The following is a 13,642-nucleotide window of genomic DNA, read 5'->3' on the forward strand; positions in this document are numbered from 1 at the left end:
CCTCCCTACTGGGATGTCCAGGCCTCTTTATGGGGTCCTTGCTAGTATTCCTATGCCTCCTTATGGCCTCCCTACTGGGATGTCCAGGCCTCTTTATGGGGTCCCTGCTAGTATTCCTATGTCTCCTTATGGCCTCCCTACTGGGATGACCAGACCTCTTTATGGGGTCCTTGCTAGTATTCCTATGCCTCCTTATGGCCTCCCTGCTGGGATGTCCAGGCCTCTTTATGGGGTCCTTGCTCGTATTCCTATGCCTCCTAATGGTCTGCCTACTGGGATGGCCAGGCCTCTTTATGGGGTCCTTGCTCGTATTCCTATGCCTCCTAATGGTCTCCCTGCTGGGATGTCCAGGCCTCTTTATGGGGTCCTTGCTAGTATTCCTATGCCTCCTTATGGCCTCCCTACTGGGATGTCCAGGCCTCTTTATGGGGTCCCTGCTAGTATTCCTATGCCTCCTAATGGCCTCCCTACTGGGATGGCCAGGTCTCTTTATGAGGTCCCTGCTAGTATTCCTATGCCTCCTTATGGCCTCCCTACTGGGATGGCCAGGTCTCTTTATGAGGTCCCTGCTAGTATTCCTATGCCTCCTAATGGCCTCCCTACTGGGATGGCCAGGTCTCTTCATGGGAGCTTGCTCATATTCCTATGCCTCCTAATGGTCTGCCTACTGGGATGGCCAGGTCTCTTTATGGGGTCCTTGCTAGTATTCCTATGCCTCCTTATGGCCTCCCTGCTGGGACGGTCAGGTCTCTTTATGGGGTCCTTGCTCGTATTCCTATGTCTCCTTATGGCCTCCCTACTGGGATGACCAGACCTCTTCATGGGGTCCTTGCTCGTATTCCTATGCCTCCTAATGGCCTCCCTACTGGGATGGCCAGGTCTCTTTATGGGGTCCTTGCTAGTATTCCTATGCCTCCTTATGGCCTCCCTACTGGGATGACCAGACCTCTTCATGGGGACCTTGCTCATATTCCTATGCCTCCTAATGGTCTGCCTACTGGGATGGCCAGGTCTATTTATGGGGTCCTTGCTAGTATTCCTATGCATCCTTATGGCCTCCCTACTGGGATGGCCAGGTCTATTTATGGGGTCCTTGCTAGTATTCCTATGCATCCTTATGGCCTCCCTACTTGGATGATGAGGCCTCTTTATGGGGTCCTTGCTCGTATTCCTATGCCTCCTAATGGTCTGCCTACTGGGATGACCAGGCCTCTTTATGGGGTCCTTGCTCGTATTCCTATGCCTCCTTATGGCCTCCCTACTGGGATGACCAGGTCTCTTTATGGGGTCCTTGCTCGTATTCCTATGCCTCCTAATGGCCTCCCTACTGGGATGGCCAGGTCTCTTTATGGGGTCCTTGCTAGTATTCCTATGCCTCCTTATGGCCTCCCTACTGGGATGACCAGACCTCTTCATGGGGACCTTGCTCATATTCCTATGCCTCCTAATGGTCTGCCTACTGGGATGGCCAGGTCTATTTATGGGGTCCTTGCTAGTATTCCTATGCATCCTTATGGCCTCCCTACTTGGATGATGAGGCCTCTTTATGGGGTCCTTGCTCGTATTCCTATGCCTCCTAATGGTCTGCCTACTGGGATGACCAGGCCTCTTTATGGGGTCCTTGCTCGTATTCCTATGCCTCCTTATGGCCTCCCTACTGGGATGACCAGGTCTCTTTATGGGGTCCTTGCTCGTATTCCTATGCCTCCTAATGGCCTCCCTACTGGGATGGCCAGGTCTCTTTATGGGGTCCTTGCTAGTATTCCTATGCCTCCTTATGGCCTCCCTACTGGGATGACCAGACCTCTTCATGGGGACCTTGCTCATATTCCTATGCCTCCTAATGGTCTGCCTACTGTGATGGCCAGGTCTATTTATGGGGTCCTTGCTAGTATTCCTATGCATCCTTATGGCCTCCCTACTTGGATGATGAGGCCTCTTTATGGGGTCCTTGCTCGTATTCCTATGCCTCCTAATGGTCTGCCTACTGGGATGACCAGGCCTCTTTATGGGGTCCTTGCTCGTATTCCTATGCCTCCTTATGGCCTCCCTACTGGGATGACCAGGTCTCTTTATGGGGTCCTTGCTAGTATTCCTATGCCTCCTTATGGCCTCCCTACTGGGATGACCAGACCTCTTCATGGGGACCTTGCTCATATTCCTATGCCTCCTAATGGTCTGCCTACTGTGATGGCCAGGTCTATTTATGGGGTCCTTGCTAGTATTCCTATGCATCCTTATGGCCTCCCTACTTGGATGATGAGGCCTCTTTATGGGGTCCTTGCTCGTATTCCTATGCCTCCTAATGGTCTGCCTACTGGGATGACCAGGCCTCTTTATGGGGTCCTTGCTCGTATTCCTATTCCTCCTTATGGCCTCCCTACTGGGATGACCAGGCCTCTTTATGGGGTCCTTGCTAGTATTCCTATGCCTCCTTATGGCCTCCCTACTGGGATGACCAGGCCTCTTTATGGGGTCCCTGCTAGTATTCCTATGCCTCCTTATGGCCTCCCTACTGGGATGACCAGGCCTCTTTATGGGGTCCTTGCTCGTATTCCTATTCCTCCTTATGGCCTCCCTACTGGGATGACCAGCCCTTTTTGTAGGGTTCTTGCTAGTATTCCTATGCCTCCTTATGGCCTCCCTACTAGGATGATCATGCATCTTTATGGGGTTCCTGTTAGTATTCCTATGCCTCCTTATGGCCTCCCTGCCGGAATGACCAGGCCTCCTTGGGAGGAAAGGCAGACCCCTTGCGTGGGGGAGCTGCAGCGTTTTTGCATCTGTTCCCGGTAGAAAAGCCTGCGACCTTCCTGCATGAACCCAGCGCCAGGACCACTCTCTCTCAGCCAGGTGAAGAAGATATCAAAGGTAGGCACCCTCCTGTTCCAACTCATGTTTGGGCAGGTCTTTTATTCCCTTGTTTTCATTGTGGTCACTGTCGTTGCTTTTGAAATCTTTCAAATGAGAGGCAGGTCCCTTCTAGCATTCCTGGTTCCTTTATTGAGTACCCTTCTTGCCATTCCTGGCCTCATTATGGGTTCCCTGCAATCTAGCATCCTTCTTCCTGATTGTTGGGAGAAAGGCAGAGGGAGCGTGTTCCTAAATGCAGGCCCCCCCTCTTGCCTGGAGGGAAGCGGCCTTTCTGCATCCTCTCTGGGCGGAATAGTCATGCAACCTTCCTGCGTGACCCAGCGCCAGGACCACTCTCTCTCAGCCAGGTGAAGAAGACGTCAAAGGTAGGCACCCACCTGTTCCAACTCATGCTTGGACAGGTCTTTTATTCCTTTTTCACATTGTCGTTACTGTTGTTACACTGTGGGGGTGGGGGTACTGCAAACTTTGAAAACAGATATATGTATTATGGGACAGCATATGCAGTTGCTCTTGTTGATGTGAATGACCATTGTCAATGGAAGTGGGAATAATAATCATGTTGGTTCCTTCTGCATTTATATACAAATGTCCTGATTTGGCAGGGACAGACCTGAATATTAATAGGCCTGGGTAACAACGGAAAAATTTGTTTCTAAAATCGATTTGTATTTGGGGTTTTTTTTTGTTTCGATATTTAAAATAATTACAAAATTTTCCCTTTAAAAAGTTCGGTATTTACAAAATTGGTGCATGCGCAAAGCATTTACGAAATTTCGTTATTCGTAAAAAATCGTCAATAACGAATCTTTTTTTAGAATATTTTTTGAATTCTTTGAAGAATAAAAGAAAGATATTTTTCAGAAATATTTAAAAATGGAAAATTAACAAAATGCTCGCCCTGCTGTGGAGCAAACAGCCACAAGACAGGGACAAACGATAGCACACAGCCACAGAAGGGTCTTTTCTTTTTTTAGAATATTTTTTGTTTTTTTTTTAAGAATAAAAGAAAGGTATTTTTCAAAAATATTTAAAAATGGAAAATTAACAAAATGCTCGCCCTGCTGTGGAGCAAACAGCCACAGGACAGGGACAAACGATAGCACACAGCCACAGAAGGGTCTTTTCTTTTTTTAGAATATTTTTTGGTTTTTTTTAAGAATAAAAGAAAGGTATTTTTCAAAAATATTTAAAAATGGAAAATTAACAAAATGCTCGCCCTGCTGTGGAGCAAACAGCCACAAGACAGGGACAAACGATAGCACACAGCCACAGAAGGGTCTTTTATTTTTTTAGAATATTTTTTGATTTTTTTTAAGAATAAAAGAAAGGTATTTTTCAAAAATATTTAAAATGGAAAATTAACAAATTAACAAAAACCGCCCTCGCTCTCCCAACAACAGAATTAAGGAATGCAAAAATGAAAGCAAATGAATCAATGCAAGGAATGAATCCAAGCTTAGCCAACCAAGCCAAGCCAATCCAAGCCGCCCTCCCGGACCTCCCGTCTTCTCCCTCGCCTTCGCAACAATGAGCAATGCGGCCACGCGGAGCCGCTTTGAAAGGGCTGCCCGCCCAATCACAATCAGCCACGGTGCACTGCTTGGGTGCTTGGGAGCGCCGGATTGGCTCCCAGGGCACCCAGCATCCTCCATCCCATTTCCGAAATGGGCGGAAGCTCGTAAAAAGGATGGAGGATGCCGTTTCGTTATTGAAAAACCCTTCCGGGTTTGAAAATATATTTTGAAATCATTTTGTAATTGTTAAATATAACGAATATTTAACGAATTACAAAATTAACGAATGAAACCGCCCAGGCCTACTGAATAAACTTCTGTTGTTCCAGTTTATGTGCAATTCACACCTAAATTAGGCAACATTAGTGATGTTCAGGGGTCGTTTTGTCCATTTGCTGTCTTCTGACAATTGTTGAGCACCTGTTTAGAGTTGTTCAGGAGCCGTATTCCCTTTTTGTGCCTTTTAAAGGTTGTTTATGTCCTATTTAGAGTTGCTGGGGGCCTGTTTTTGCCCTTTGGTTCCTTCTAAAAGTTCTTCAGAGCCTGTTTGGTACTTCTGTTGCCCTCTAAAACTTTTTCAGAACCTGTTTCACATTGTTTAGGACCCTTTTCAGCCATTTGGTGCCTTCTAACGTTTTCAGTCTGCTTTGCTCCTGTCATTTCGCCCTTCCCTGTTTCTCACATTCACTTTGTGGGTACAAGGGAGAGAGCCTTCTCCTCTGTGGCCCCCCGACTCTGGAACGCATTGCCTGGAGAGATTAGGAAAGCCCCTACCTTAGAAACCTTCAAAAAGAACCTCAAGACCTGCTTCTACCGTTGCGCTTTTGGAGAGTAGTTACATATTCTTAACCTATTGCTCCCCTCAACATTTTTGTCCTAGGAGTACACCCCCCTTGTTTGAAAGTCAGTCTATCACCCTGACTCTGTAAGAGTTCTCATTTACAAATAATTTTGCTCCTTTACCTCACCCTAAGTTTTTAAATCATTTTATGTACATGCGGCGCGCTCACTGCCATTATGTTTGGTTTACTGCTTTTTTTTTTGTATTTTGTTTATTGTAGCTATATGTTTTGTATTTTATTGCGATGTTATTTATTTTAACTTGTATCTTGTTTTATTGTAATTTGTTGTTTGGGGTTGGCCTCATGTAAGCCGCCCCGAGTCCCCGTTGGAGAGATGGTGGCGGGGTATAAATATTATTATTTAAAATTGCCATGGCTCATTAGGGCTTGACATCATTGAGCCATGGCAATTTTAAATAATAATAATGTTAATATGTGTCATTATTATTATTATTATTATTATTATTATTATTATTATTATTATTATTGCCAGTGTGCCAACATCACTAAATAGGCCCTAAACAACTTCTAAAAGGCACCAAATGGGCAAAATGGACCCTGGCTCACACAACAACAACAACAACAACAGTAATCATTGACAAGGAGAAGACCTGGCTATGGCTCATGAATGGAACCCTGAAGAAGGAATCAGAAGGCCTGATTCTTGCAGCCCAGGAGCAAGCCATCAGAACCAATGCAATTAAGGCCAGGATTGAAAAATCAACGGATGATCCAAAATGCAGACTGTGCAAGGAAGCTGATGAAACCATGGAGCATCTCCTCAGCTGTTGCAAGAAAATTGTACAGATGGACTACAAAGACACAACTCTGTGGCCCAGATGATTCACTGGAACTTATGTCACAAGGACCACCTGCTAGCAGGAAAGCATTGTTGGGATCATAAACCCGCAAAGGTTGTGGAAAATGAACATGCAAAAATACTGTGGGCCTTTTGAATCCAGACTGAGAAAATTTTGGAACACAATCCACCAGACATCACGATTGTGGAAAAGAAAAAAGTCTAGATTATTGATGTCGCCATACTGGGTAACAGTCGCATTGAGGAAAAACAACAGGAAAAACAGCCGCTATCAAGACCTCAAAATCGAACTGCAAAGGCTCTGGCGTAAACCAGTCCAGGTGGTCCCAGTGGTCATTGGCGCACTGGGCGCCGTGCCAAAAGATCTCAGCCGGCATTTGGAAACAATAAACATCGACAAAATCATGATCTGTCAATTGCAAAAGGCTACCTGACTTGGATCTGTGCACATCATTCGAAAATACATCACACAGTCCTAGACGCTTGGGAAGTGTTTGACTTGCGATTTTGTGATACAAAATCCACCATATAGATCTCGTTTGCTGTGACATGCTGTGCTTTTGTGTCAATAATAATAATAATAATAATAATAATATTTTTTTAAAAAACTATATGAGGATTTAAAGATTGAACTGCAAAGACTCTGGCACAAGCCAGTAAAGGTGGTCCTAGTGGTGATCGGCACACTGGGTGCAGTGCCTAAAGACCTTGGCCTGAACTTAAAGACCTTGGCCTGAACAATCGGCGCTGACAAAATGACCACCTGCCAGCTGCAAAAGGCCACCTTACTGGGATCTGCACGCATTTTCCGCCGATACATCACACGGTCCTAGACACTTGGGAAGTGTTCGACGTGTGATCCAATTCAACGACCAGCAAAGTGTCTGCTGTGGACTCACCTTGTTGTGTTTCAAATAACAATAAAAACTTTATTTATACACTGCTCTATCTCCCCGAGGGGACTCAGAGCGGTTGCCAAGTAACATCATCAATACATACAGAGTAAATATCATAACCATGATTAGCAAAACAATATAAACATAAAAATTGTCACCATAACACATATATATTAGAAGTAATCCTGCCTGTTAAAGGCAATTTAAAAGGCCGGTCAAGGATTAGTGCAAGCTCAAAAATTCTAGGGGGCCCAGGAATTAAGTGCAGTGCTACAGCAGGCAACAACAAAAATAGGTACGGGTCTACGGTTGTTCATTTCCGGGGCATTTTAGAGGAAGTGACCTGGGTAATTGGTAGGAATAATAAAGCCATATTCAAAAATGTGTAGGGCTGAGCTAGAACTAGTCGTTCTCATACGCCTTGTTTATTTTTATTTATTTATTTATCGTGTCATCCGCAACCAGAACATTGTATTACATTTCTAACAGAACAAAACAAACAAACAGATTAAAAAAACCACACAAATTTTGCAAACTTGGTAGCTGATTAAATGTCCTTTGACCAGTATCTGGCCACTTGGAGTGCTTCTGGTGTTGCCGCAAGAAGGTCCTCCATCATGCATGTGGCAGGGCTCAGGTTGCATTGCAGCAGGTGGTCAGTGGTTTGCTCTTCTCCGCACTCGCATGTCGTGGATTCAACTTTGTGGCCCCATTTCTTAAGATTGGCTCTGCATCTCGTGGTGCCCGAGTGCAGTCTGTTCAGCGCCTTCCAAGTCGCCCAGTCCTCTGTGTGCCCAGGGGGGAGTCTCTCATCTGGTATCACCCACGGATTGAGGTGCTGGGTTTGAGCCTGCCACTTTTGAACTCTCGCTTGCTGAGGTGTTCCAGCGAGTGTCTCTGTAAGTAGTAAAGGTAAAGGTAGTCCCCTGACATTAAGTCCACTCATGTGGACTTAATGTCCATGCCGGCATGACTGCATGGAGCACCGTTACCTTCCCGCCGGAGCGGTACCTATTGATCTACTCACATTTGCATGTTTTTGAACTGCTAGGTTGGCAGAGTGTCTCTGTAGATCTAAGAAAACTATTTCTAGATTTAAGTCGTTGATGTGCTGGCTGATACCCAAACAAGGGATGAGCTGGAGATGTCTCTGCCTTGGTCCTTTCACTATTGGCTGCAACTTCCCGGCAGATGTCAGGTGGTGCAATGCCGGCTAAGCAGTGTAATTTCTCCAGTGGTGTAGGGCGCAGACACCCTGTGATAATGCGGCATGTCTCATTAAGAGCCACATCCACTGTTTTAGTGTGGTGAGATGTGTTCCACACTGGGCATGCGTACTCAGCAGCAGAGTAGCACAGCGCAAGGGCAGATGTCTTCACTGTATCTGGTGAAGAGGCTTATGTCAATATAGACAACTGAATGGAAACTGTACAGAATAATACAGATTGTTGAAGGCTTTTGAGATGGGTTGGATGGCCGTTTCTTCGGAGGGATTGAATGGTGTCCGAAAGGGGGTCAGACTAGATTACCTTTGGGGTTCCCTTCCAACTTTGTGATTCTACGTCTATCTTTTATATCATACTAGCCGTCCCCTGCCATGCGTTGCTGTGGTCCAGTCTGTGTATATGTATTTTGTGTGTGTATATATCTTTGTATACATGTATGTTTGCATATATATGTGTGTGTGTGTGTATTTGTGTGTTTATATGTGTACATGCATATTGCATATATGAGTGTATATATTTGTGTATATATGTTTACTTATATATATATGTGTGTGTATATGTGCATGTGTGTATATTTGTATATATGTGTGTTTGTATATATGTGTGTGTATATATTTGTGTATTTGTGTGTTTATATGTGTACATGCATATTGTTTATATATGTGTGCTTGTGTATATGTATATATGTGTGTGTATGTGTGTATATGTATTTGTGTGTGTTTGCGCATATATATACATACGTGTGTGTGTATGAATGTGCGCATGTGCATATGTATATGATGAGTCTATGTGTGTATGTATATATGGTGTATTTTTGAATTTTAAAGTCTGTTCCACTGGGGTTTTGTGTGTGTGTGTTTATGGGTGATGGACACTCGTTGGACTGTTAGGTGTGTTGTGTCCAAATTCCGTGTCAATTTGTCCAGTGGTTTTTGAGTTATGTTAATCCCACAAACGAACATTACATTTTTATTTATATAGATTGGTCTATCATATCTATGGCCAGTGGCCCTCTGTTGGGAGGGATTAGATGGTGCCTGGCTGCCTGCAAGAAATGGCTTAGAAGTCCCTTCCAACTCAATGATATATCTACCATATCTCTTTGTATCTATAGACTGCCATTTCCCTCTATCCGAATTCAGTACCCAAAAGTCTCTTTGTATAATAATAGAACATTATTATTACTATTACAATAGCCTTTCCTCCATGAATGCAATCCAGAGCCACAGATCTATCATAATTTCCCATCCCTTGCAGCCCTTTATTATTTTCCCCGTTTTCTATTGGTCGAGGCACCTGTCCATCTCAGTTTCTTCCTCCCGCCCACTTCTCCTTCCAAGAGGCCTTTTCCCATTGGCCGCTGGGCGTCGTGAGATCATTGCAGCCCTTTATTATTTTAGCCTTTACTATTGGTCGAGGCGCTTGTCCATCTCCGTTCCGTCTTCCCGCCCACTTCACGTTGTCCTTTCACTGTGACACCTTCGCCCCGCCTTAGTCTCTTACTCTATTGGTTCAGCCTCCCGTCTGTTTACAGACGAACCAATAGCGATTCGCTGCCAACCAGGAAGTGTTCTCTTATTGGTCGCGACGCCTTTGAGGGCACTCACCGGCCGGTTTCCTGCTCTTGCTTACATGGACTCCAAAATGGCGGCTGTGAGGGCCAGAGAGTGGGCAGTGGGCGATTGAAGGGCGCCCATGGCCTTGTTTGAGGCCGCTGTGGGCCTTCAAGGGCCCAGTCTTTGCCGTGGGGCCCTGCCAGGCTTGGGCCTCCCTTTGGGCCGCCGTTGGCACTCAAGGAATGGAGAGAATGGTGGGAAAGGGGGCTTCAGTGCCTCCCCAAAGGGCTTGTATGAGATCCTGGGGGTGTCCCAGGCTGCCACTCAGGCCCAGATCAAGACGGCCTACTACAAGCAGTCTTTCCTCTACCACCCGGACCGTAACGCCGGCAGCGAGGAGGCCGCAAGGCATTTCACCCGAGTCAACGAGGCCTACCTAGTCCTGGGCAGCGTGAGCCTACGCAAGAAGTACGACCGCGGTCTTCTCAGCCGGGAGGACCTCCGCGCTGCCAAAAAACCCTCCGGGAAAGAGGGTCCAACCTCTGCCCCGGTGCCCAAGCGCAGCCAGACCTTCGCGGCTGGCCAGACCCCCGCCAAGCCCATCTTCGACTTCGACAAGTTCTACCGGGCCCACTACGGGGAGCAGTTGGAGCGGGAGCAGTCCCTGCGGGAGCGGCGGAGGGAGCAGCAGAAGCGCAAGGAGGAGGCGGAGAAGAGGTGGCAGATGGAGAGCCTGCAGGAGATTGGGATGGCTGTCCTCTTCTTGGCCACTGTGACCCTCCTCTTGCACCTCAAGTGAGAACTGGAGGAGGAGGAGGGGACCTTTATGAGTTGGGACCGGCCTTCCTCTTCACCACTGCCATGGTCCTCCTTTTGTACCTCAAGTGAGAAAGAAGGAGAGAGATCAGCAACAATAGATAAGGGGAATCTGCATGAGTTGGGACTGGTCTTTCCTCTTCATGGCCACCATGGCCCTCCTCTTGCACCTTAAGTGAGAAACAAAGGAAGGAAAGAGAGAAGAAAAGATGGGGAATCTGCATGATTTGGGGCTTCTCGGCCTTTTGGCTAAGATCAAGCGTGCAGCATGAGTTGGGGCTGGCCGTCCTCTTTGTGGCCGCTGTGGCCCTCCTCTTGCACCTCAAGTGAGAACTGGAGGAGGAAGAAGACCACCAGCAGCAGAGATGGGGAATCTGCATGACTTGGGGATCACTGTCCTTCCTGCGGGAGCGGTGGAGGGAGCAGCAGAGGCGCAAGGAGGAGGCGGAGAAGAGGTGGCAGGTGGAGGGCTTGCAGGAGCTGGGGATGGCTGTCCTCTTCATGGTTGCTGTGGCCCTCTTCTTGCACCTTGAGTGAGAACCGGAGGAGGAGGAGGAGGAGACAGACCACCACCAACAGAGATGGGGAACCTGCTTGAGTTGGAGCTGGGCTTCCTCTTCATCACTGTCATAGTTCTCAACTTGTACCACAATTTAGAAAAGGAGGAAGAGAAGACTGACCATCAGCAGCAGAGATGGGGAACCTGCTTGAGTTGGGGCTGGGCTTCCTCTTCATCGCTGCCATGGTTCTCTTCTTGTACCTCAAGTTAGAGACGGAAGAGGAGGCTTGGTCAGATGCCTCCCTCTTGCCCCTATTGAAACTGGAGAAGTAGTGGAACTGAGAAGATTTGCATGAGCTGGGCTGGACTTCCTCTTCTTTTCTGCCATGGTTTTTCTTTTTAACATCAAGTGAGAACCGGAGATGGAGAAGACAAACCAGCAGCGACAAAGAGAGATCTTCCTTTATCCACTCAAAGGTTGCTCTGGAGAAACACTTCAGTATTTCCATGGTTCTCATCTAGGAGTGTAAGAGAAGGCAGCTTGGCCAGATGCCTCCCTCCTGACCCTATAGAGACTGTGGCAGAGAGGTCACCAGCGGCACAGAGAAAACTTGTACAAGTTGGGTCTGGCCTTCCTCTTTGTTGCTGTGATGCCCCCCTTCTTGAACCTCAATTGAGAGAGAACAGAAGGCAGCTTTGCTAGGTGCCTCCATCCTGTTCATGTAGAAAGTGGAGAAATACAGCTCAGTAACAGCACAGAGAGACAGTCCGTCTCTTACTCACATGTTCGGCGGGCCTGCACGAATTGGGTCTGGCCTTCTTCATGCTGCCATGAACCTCAAGCGAGAAGGAAGAGAAGCCCACTTTGCCACATGTCCCCCTCTTGCCCAATCGAAATCAGCAGCAACACAGAGAGAAATTTCTCACCAACAGGTTATTAGTGTAACATTGGTTTTCTTTTGTGTCGGATCTTTGAATGGCCTTTGAGGATAACTTGAACATCACCTATTCATAAATCAGGTTCTGCTTGGACTTTTAGAACAGTAATTTTTGGACTTGGACTTTCAAAATCAACTCAAAACCCAATTGATCATCAAGCAGAGTATCAGAACATTTTGGGCCTTTAGAATCATTGCATCTGTCTTAAAGCTCGGACAAATCCCAGTGGTAACCAATCAGTTGTCAAACTAAGTATCAGATGGCCTTAGTTGCTTAATTAAGATTTTTTGTTGCATTTCCAACCATGCCAACATCTCAAAGAAAGACTGGAGGCATAGTCCCCATTGACCCTTCAGGTCTCTGTGTTTGGTAGCCCCTCAACGGAGTGCAGTTTGCAAATTCAGAAATATTTGGAGGATTTTTGGTAGCAGGCCACAGGTCTCAGGTCTCCAGATGTTGGTTCCAAAGAAAAGGGAATGAACAGGAATTCACTTTGCCTTAATTCTCTCTCTAGTCCTGCCGTCGGTTCACTTTCTTTCGGTAGCCCTCAAATGATTTTGACCCACATCAACAAAGCAGGCGAGGAATGATGGGAACTGCAGTCCAAAATCACTTAAAGTGCTACTCGCATCCCCAACATAAAGAAGAACAGAGACTTTTAGCAGCCTAGCAATGCTGTTGAAGGACTGCCCCCTCCTCGGAATAATTTTGGATAAACTGATGCTGATTTAGAGTCTGGTGTGATGCTGTAATTGATATGTGCACATGGGATTTAAACAAATAATGTATATGAGCTATATTTTAATTTATAAAGACACAAGAAAGGAGGTTAGAACTGTCTCCTGGTGGTTCTTTGGTGCTGCAGATGGTTTTGGGTTGACAACATCATTCAATCAAAGATGGGGATGCTTTTTCTAGACACAATTCAGAAGTCCACATTTTTTGGTTCTCACCTGTCTTGGTTCTTTTTACACCACATAATTGCAGGGTTTCATTTCACCTTGGCTTCAAAGAATCCTAGAATTGTGTTGTTGAAGGCTTTCATGGCCGGAATCACTGGGTTTCTAGGCTGTATGGCCATGCTCCAGAAGCATTCTTTCCTGACGTTTCACCCACATCTATGGCAGGCGGTGGTCAAGGTCAATTGGCAGAGGTGGTGAGGTCAATTGGAAACTAGGCAAGTGAGGTTTATATATCTGTGGAATAATGTCCAGGGTGGGAGAAAGAACTCTTGTCTGTTGGAGACAAGTGTGAATGTTGCAATTGGCCGGCTTGATTAGCATTGAATGGCCTTGCAGTTTCAAAGCCCCTGGGCAACATCCTTGCAGATGGCTAATTCTTTCACACCAGAAGCAACTTGTAGTTAATCAAGTCGCTCCTGACACGACAAAAAAAGCTTTAAAGCCTGGCTGCTTACTGCATGGGAATCCTTTGTTGGGAGATGTTAGCTGGCCCTGATTGTTTCCTGTCTGGAATTTCCCTGTTTTCTGAGTGTTCTTCTTTATTTACTGTCCTTTATTTACAATGATTCTGGAGATCAGGGTTTGAATCTTTGCTCTGCCATGGAAACTCACTGGATAATCTATAGGACACATCCCACTCTCTCAGCCTCAAAGGAAGGGCAGACCCCTTCTGAACAAACCTTGCTATAGGTTGG

At 46.3% G+C, this 13,642-nt stretch overlaps 1 protein-coding gene across 1 annotated transcript; it reads left to right on the top strand.

Annotated features, from left to right (window-relative positions):
* The first annotated feature begins 9,771 nt into the window (after positions 1 to 9,771).
* Positions 9,772 to 12,820, top strand: DNAJC30 (DnaJ heat shock protein family (Hsp40) member C30). The gene has a single exon (XM_060756719.2). It carries the CDS (start codon positions 9,871 to 9,873, stop codon positions 10,528 to 10,530), a length of 660 nt encoding a protein of 219 aa, XP_060612702.2. The 5' UTR covers positions 9,772 to 9,870; the 3' UTR covers positions 10,531 to 12,820.
* Positions 12,821 to 13,642: the final 822 nt, after the last annotated feature.

The sequence above is a fragment of the Anolis sagrei genome, chromosome 11 (assembly GCF_037176765.1).
Source record: "Anolis sagrei isolate rAnoSag1 chromosome 11, rAnoSag1.mat, whole genome shotgun sequence".
NCBI classification, from domain to species: domain Eukaryota; kingdom Metazoa; phylum Chordata; class Lepidosauria; order Squamata; family Dactyloidae; genus Anolis; species Anolis sagrei.